This window comes from Bidens hawaiensis, unplaced genomic scaffold (assembly GCF_021521415.1).
Source record: "Bidens hawaiensis isolate Kalapana, Puna unplaced genomic scaffold, B.hawaiensis_p1.1 tig00003988_1, whole genome shotgun sequence".
Lineage (NCBI taxonomy): Eukaryota > Viridiplantae > Streptophyta > Magnoliopsida > Asterales > Asteraceae > Bidens > Bidens hawaiensis.
The window spans coordinates 2,151,242-2,159,440 of NW_027491233.1; the positions used below are offsets into that span (position 1 = coordinate 2,151,242).

An 8,199-nucleotide genomic window follows, 5' to 3' on the forward strand; every position below is an offset into this window, starting at 1 on the left:
GCGAATCACGAACCGTGTCATAATTACCGGTTATCTCGTAGTTCAACATGTGCCTCCACCACGATTTGTTAGTGTCCATCTCATTCCTCATGCTTGCTCTGACCTCTTTCCAGTTCATTTGACGCATGCCTAAGCCGACAGCGATTGCTCTGAAACCGCAATTACCATATGGCTTTACATCTGTTATTCCTGAAATGAACGGGTATGCCCAGGTGGGAATGATGTGCCTATAACTTTCTATGATTGGGACGCCCTTTGGGTCACGCAGTAATGGAAAACCAAGGTCGGTTGGAGTCTCTTGCTTTTTAGATGAGTGTTTCGGTGATTTAGGTATCTTAAACCGGGCCTGAGACTTTGACTGGGAACATGACAACGAATAGATGGGGGTTTCGGGTGTTGGTTCCCTTGACAGAGAGGGGGCATAGGAGCTGTGTCTGTGGGGATCAAAAGACGGGGAGGGGGCGTAGGAGTTGACGGGGACGGGGAGTACGACATGCGTCTGTGGGTATCAGTTGACGGGGACGGGGAGTACGAGCTCTGTCTAGGGGTTTCTCTTTTCTTAGCATGTTGGTTTAGATTTGGACGCCCCCTAGGGTCCTCTCGTTTCTCAGGCTCCTCCTTGTTTGATTTCCCAGGAAGAACAGACATTATCTTTGAGAATAGACTCTTTTTTTTTGCATTCGGTTGTTTAGTCCTAGAACTTGTTTTTTCACATCTTCCAATTCCGCTTCATAGTCTGGTTCTTCGTGTCGAACAAACGCCGGACTGAAATCGAGCTTCCTCCAAAAGGGGTCTATGTATTTTAATGGAATACGTATATTGTGAATAGTGTACCAGTTAAGCTTACAAGCACACGGCAAGCCCTATGATGTTTGTAACCGGTGGTCGCACTCGCCCCCATATCTTGCAATGTGTCAAGCAAGGTCAGCTCTTTGTCAAGTTTAGCGATAGCAAAAGGTGACACACTATTATGTAGTTTTTCAAACAAAGTGAACTTATGGTACTTCTTGATCCTAACACGGGAGTCTTCAAGGGTCGCACTGATTTCTTCCATTTGGGAATTCACGAATTCAAGGGCAAACGCCGCAATAGAGTCTAGCGAATTGTTCGTCCCCGAAAGGTATCTCTTCAAGTTTGCGTGCTGGCCCTCTACTATGTTTCTTGTATGCTCGCCGAAGTTTAGTCGGTCGTCAATCCAGCAGGACACGAACTTCTCTTTGTAGGGTACCAACCAGTGTGTTGCGAATATAATACCAAGCCTCTACAAACAAATAATAAAAAAAAATTGGCAATGTACAACTAGAATCTAAAATCATGTGTACATACAGGACAAAGACTTACCACGTCTGCCGTGTCCAGCTAACGTTGCTTCCATTTGACCGCAGTTGTAGTCGTACATAGATTTTGTTGGCGACTCATACAGTACTATCCACCAGTAAGAGAATGATTTAAAGATATCTGTCTGAAAAGACTCTTATGTTTTTTCTAGTATGTTCTACATGATGTGCCACCTACAAAGGTTTTTGGTAGCATTGGGAAAGACTGTTTCACAGGAATTCATCAAGGCTTGGTCCTTGTCAGTCACGATGACACGCGGCTCCCTACAATCGACGAGCATGTCTTTAAGTCGTTCCAGGGCCCATGTGAAGTTACACTCTTGCTCCCTAAAGATAACTGCGTGCACAATAGAGAAAGACTTTGATGTCGACGTCACACCAACAAACTGAACGAACGGCCACTTGTACATGTTGGTGTTGTACGTCGTGTCAATCAACAACAAATCTGGGAACGCACGCCACATGGTATGCGACTTCTCGTGACAAAAGAAAACATTCTCCGTCCTATTGGTGGAAAAATTCTCCCTTGTGTAAAAGGTAAACCCATGGGTTTGAAGAAAGTTTTCAAGTACCTACATTGGGTTTAACAAAAAATTAATAAATATTACAAATATTCTTATTAAACATCAGAATTATAATAAAATTATTATAATAAAATGATATTATAAATAATATTCTTATTAAATCTTACAGAATATATATATTTTATATATGATAAAACAAAACAATATATATTCAAAATAATATATATTAAAAAGACACTTACAAAATAAAAATATTCTAACAACAAGTACCTGCATTGGGGTGTCACCAATTTTATCTTGGTCATCAACAAGCTTCACGACGTTGTATATATCCCTAGTAATACATTGTTACCGGGAAAGCTTTTCTTTATGGCTGACTTAATTTTAGCAGGCCTCAGACCCTGCCTATGCAACGTCGCAACCATATCAATTTCCTCGTCGGTCAGTTTCCTTAGTGTCGGGTGCCCCTCCTCAAACAAAACGGGATCGTGGTTGTGCGTCTCGTTGACAACCTCTGGCTTCCAAAAACCACCTGGCGCGTTGTACCTCCCGACAACTTTAGATGGACAACCCCTTTTAATACTCCTGGTATGCCTCACCGTTGCCTTGAATTTTGGTTCCCCGCCTCGATTGCATACAAGTTCAACACTTCTGTCCCTTGAACGTTGGACTGAGATAACACAACCATGCACACGTCCTGTCTTCTTAACCCAATCCACAAACTCAGCAACAGAATCAAAATACTGATATCAACCAATGAATATAAAGTAATATTTAGTAACGTGTTGAAAAAGAATAATAATAATTTTTTTTTAAAAAATAGGTCATACATTATTAGTTACATAAGAAAATGTCATCTCCCGTATGTAACGATCACCATCATCATCATCATCAACATCGTCATCGCCTCCTTCACCGTGAGCCTCTTGAATGCCATCAACGACGTTGCTCGTGACTGGTTTTGACATGTTGGTTTCTCTCCTAAAGGTAACTGATACGAATTCTGGATTCCGTAATACGGACCGTCTACATGTAACTGCTGCGAATACTGACCATAAGACTCCTCGACTCTGGCCTCATATGTATTCGACGATGTCCTATTATCTTCCGGCCACGAAGGGTGACTACCGCCGTATATGATATACCCCTGATAAAAAATATTTAGCAAGGCAACGTATAATATTTAAAAAATAACTAACGCGCAGTTGTACTATATAAACCCACTAAATAACCTGGTCAGGATTTGGTAAGTCGTACTACTGGATATTTCCATACCCCGGCTCATGGTTCGAGTCGGGAAGTTCAATCAAATCTGGCAAGCCCGACTGCTCCGGCTGATCGTTGTATGCGTAGCCCGACTGCTCGTCGTTCCCATCACCAAACAAAATATCATATAAGTCCATTATATTTTAACAAACACAAAACACAAATATTATACGTTGTATCAATTATATACAAAAACACAATCTAAGATGGATATATGTAGAGAAAGGGAGACGGGTGTGACAAAATCAAATTATTGACTTGATCCGTCGCGTATCGGCCGATCCGCCGCGTATCACGTACGATGCATGACTGATTTGATAGTCCAAGGTTGACGTGTACTCAATATGCGGCGGATCGCCCAATCCGCCACTGATAGGGTACAAACATAATAAGACAAACGCTTTGGACATAATGGGACAAAAACCACTAATCCGTCGCAGATCGGGCGATCCGCCGCATAGTGGGTGGGTGTTTTTATTTTTGGGTGGTGTATCTAGTAGAACCCAAAACATACCTATGATTAAATCACAATAAATGCTTAAACATAACTCACTCAAATAAGTTGGATTGCAACTGGTTAACCCAATGTTTAATGATGATATCGATTGGTTACATACACATAACCCATATTGATTAATTATGTAATTTACTACTAAAAAAGTTTCCCAAACTAACCTATCATGTGGTGGCGTTGATGGTCGAAAGACAAAGGTACAGACACTAATTAGCGGGTGTTCCAATGGTTGAGTGTTATATGCCTTATGTCCAAGGCTAGATGCAAAACTACTATCGATCGGGGGGTCTCATCGGAAGCAGCCTCTCTATTCCTAGTTCCTACGGGGTAGAGGTAAGGCTGTCTATATCTTACCCTCCTCAGACCATACCGTAGCTTTGCTATTGGTGGGATTTACTGAGTACGATGATGATAATGAAACCTATATATTCTGATAAAGTAAAATAACTGAGTACATGTGTCGCTTTATGGTTAATCCTCACAAATTTTTTCCCTCCAAAACTAATATATGTTATAATTCAATAATTATTTACTTTTCTTAAACACTCCATTTATATTATATATATAAGATGATTAAATTATTTATTTTTCTTTAAACTCTATTTATATCTTAAATATATATAAACAAAATCTTTAAAAGTTCTCTGATTGTTCCCTACATTCTTTCAAGTCACCAGATTGTTTTATTTGTAAATAAAAGCTCTTCATATATTTGACCCGAATTTATGGGTATGTGCCTCACCAAACCCAGATAGTCATTAAACGGATTCTAACATCTCATTAAATTAAACATTAATATTATCAAATATTTGATATGAAAATCTTATAAAATTGGATATACTAAAAATTAATATCTGATTTTTTAAAAAAACATATATTATTTATAATTAAGAAACAATTTTATAGTAAAAAAAATAAGCGGACCACGGGTCCGACCAAACCCAAATAGTTTTTAAACTGGGTTATAACATCTCATTTATTTGATAAACATTTTCATCAACAAGCTCTAAGTATATTATTAACTTTCTTACAATAAATAAATTAAAATCTTAAAAAATATATAAATTTTTTTAGAAACGAATAATTTAAAACATTATCGTTACACGAGAGATAAAAAGCTAGTATAGTATATAGCTCTTCTATCAATTAATACAGTTGGTTACAATTCGATAAATATTCAAGTGTTCTGTACATATACAATCGATTGTGTGTCGTGACCTCCTAAACGACTTGTCAGCCCAAAAACCGAATTCAATAGCCCACTGTGTTGCAGCCCATAACTTTAATGATCTGCATAGACATTTTAGTTTCATTCTGATAGAAGTTAATTGTTTCAGCTTGATTTTCCTATAATCTACAAAAATAATTAGGAAAACATATTTACGTAGTAAGTTCTCTAATGATAACGCTACATTTAATGAATTTAGACAAGTGCTAATAACGCTACATGTAATAACTACTAGAATAGCTTTTTGCTTGTCTAAATTTTCATACAAATTTTAAAGCTTTTATTTCAAGATAAAAAAACATAATGGCCATTGACGACTAGACCAACCAAGTCACCAATCAAAACCAAAAATTGAACAATTGTGTAAACGTGATCAGGTGTTTTCATAAGATTATATTGGCTATAATCCCATTTAAGACTAACCAAATCGAATCGAACCATATGCGTTATAAAGTTTAGGGTCACGCCTTTACATTACAACATAAAAAAAATAATAAAAGAATAAGAATAAAGAAAGAATGTGTTTCTTTACGGCCCTTAAAAAAATAAAAAATAAAAAAGGACAAGCTCAAAATATATAGCCGAAGCTCACAAAATAAAAAATGTGTTCCTTCATCACTTCGACGGTGAAACACCCATTGGTGATCCAAATCTCCCTTCATAACCCATCGATTGATTCTTTACCAAGCCAAGTATTTTTTCCAATCACCGACTAATTACTGGCACATACCGCCTTAAAGGAAATTTCGTCGATGAAAGCCGTGTGTTCCATATTTGGAAGACTAGCTAGACTTTCTCAAGTAGTCGCTAATACATTCACTGGTCCTCATTGATAACAGGACCGTACGTTTTGAGTTAGTATGCCACATGTACTCGATGAATAATTAAATGTCATTAATTCAATTGGTGAAATATGTATTTCTGAGAGGGAAAAGAGATGATCTTATGATCTTATAATCTTATATGTATGGTATGATGAAGTACCACATGGGTGGATGTATGTGAATCAAAATATGCCGAATCACTCATGTTGTCGATGCATTCAGTTAAGAGATTAAGTGAGTGCAATTCAAGTTGTAATACAAGAATGGGAGTATGATCTCACGAATATATCTTATGAGTTTCATTAAAAACTAGTTTGCGAGATAGGGTGGTCATTCAAATTTATTCTTCTAGTTTTATCGAAATTAGGTTTTACATTTCATTGTATTTTTTTGTTTCAATCTTTTATTTCTCTTGAATAGCAAAATTTAATATTAAAAACGACAAGCAAGAAGACAACCAAAGAAATTTACAAAAATATAAGCGGGTTTTAAGTCAACCGATCCAAGACATGAGACATTTACGATTCCTATTGATGAACGATATAATAAAGAAATGCAAAACATCAACAAAACACGTAACCATTTGGCTTAGTATATTATTCCCGAAGATTATGTTATTTTTAAGCCTCCATATCGCGCACCAAGCCACAAAGACCACAACCTCGATTGGTTAGCTCCTCCTCTTGATTCCTTAACTGAGCTTAATTATTCCATTCCACAAGCTGGCTTGTAACACCTAAAAAGATAAATTTGTATCAAAAATATTAACTTTTAAAAGTTAAAGAAAGTAATAATCACGTCAAAAAGTAGTAATCAAGTCAAAAAGTGGGTATGAACTATGAACATAGCTATGATCATTTTCAGGATATAAATAAAAGAGAAAACTATGATTTGCCTCCTTGTGTAATTCCTGAAAACCGAATTGCGCATGTTGTACCCTTATCTTTCTCCAGCGGGCTCACTCTTGCTCCTACCGTTGGTCAAACCCATGTTGACCCGTTAAAATTTGACGAAATTACTTTATTACCCTTGTATCATTATTATAACATCACCAACACCCTTCACATGTATAACTGCTCAGTTGTTCATCTTCTTCATCTCACTGTTCACACAAGAATCATCGATTCACACCAAATGTCTCAATCCAAGTCAAGTCAATACTCCTCGGGGTCACCTTCCAAGTCTTCCCGTGTCGACGATTCTTGTGTGAGATGCTCGTGTGGTGCAGGGACTTGTTATCCGATATCCATGACCGATGCAAACCCTGGTCGTCGATTCTCGTGTTGTGTAAGTGTTTAATTAGTGGCAAATTAGCGTTCTTTTCTGTTAATCGATCTTGATTCTGTTAATTTGGCATAGGTCAATTTTAGGGGTAATTGATTCTGTTAAATGTGATATTTATCTTGCAATTGGTTAGATTGTTTGTTTGTTGATATCTTAAGTCCATTATAAAAGGGGAGTTGTGGATGGTTGAAATGGGCTGATGATCCCACATGCCCTAGTTGTGAAAAGTTAATTCAAGCAATAGTGAAGATTATGAACAAGAAATATGAGTTTGCAAGAATGAAAACCTAAGAAGTAACAAGCTTGAAGATGTGGCAATTAGTTGGTTGTTGTTCTTTGTTTATGTTTGTGTTTATTAATTTGTTGATTAGTTGTTAACATTGTATTTGTAGTATGGGATAATGTATTCTTTGTTGTTATTCTAGTTTATGTTAAATTCATAGAGTTTCTTGTTTCATATATTTACTTTAAATTTATGTTCCACATTATCAGTCATGTTGCAACCATGATGAAACTGAGAAGGATGAAATTGAGAAGGATGTAAGGTAGTTTGACAATGAAGAAAGTCAATTGGAAGACAATGATTGTCAATTGGAAGAAGATGATCTACTGGTTATTTGATGCAAGAAGATGAATTATTTAGACCAAGTGATGAAAATGAAATGGATCCAGGTGATGATTATGACCCTGGGGTTTTGAAAGCAGCTTATGACTACACTAGTGAGTCGGAGAAAGATTACTATCATGATCTATATGAAGCCGATCCCGTGTGGGACTCTGACTGGTCAAATGATGATTGTCATTTGAAGTAGCATTGTACTTTGTTTCTAGTATTGTTTGCATTGTTTGAATTTTAAATGTAGTGTAATGTGTTACTTAAATTTAACATGATTATGATTTGAAAACATTTGTCATAATAACAACCAACCTTTAAATTTGTCAAACACAAACCATCATATCCCAAATCAAAAATACATGCTACAAGTTTTAAAATGTCTCAAACACAAACCGTCAAAATACTATACAACCTTTAAATTTGTCAAACACAAACTAGCATATCCCAAATCTAGAATACATGCTACAAGTTTTAAATTGTCTCAGACGCAAAACCATCATAACCCAACCCTTGAACACATGGTAACAGTTTTAAATTGTCTCAAACCATCATAACACACACCATCAAGATGTCTCAAACACATCCATAACACAGCTTTTAATAGTA

General features: G+C 36.6%; 1 protein-coding gene across 1 annotated transcript; it reads right to left on the bottom strand.

Annotated features, from left to right (window-relative positions):
- Positions 1 to 802: 802 nt before the first annotated feature.
- On the bottom strand, positions 803 to 2,829 carry LOC143624896 (protein FAR1-RELATED SEQUENCE 2-like). Its single transcript, XM_077095393.1, has 4 exons — positions 2,704 to 2,829; positions 2,206 to 2,604; positions 1,544 to 1,909; positions 803 to 1,261 (listed from the first exon to the last, which is right to left on the bottom strand). The coding sequence occupies exons 1-4, from the start codon at positions 2,827 to 2,829 to the stop codon at positions 803 to 805; spliced, it is 1,350 nt and encodes a 449-aa protein (XP_076951508.1).
- Between the last annotated feature and the right edge of the window lie 5,370 nt (positions 2,830 to 8,199).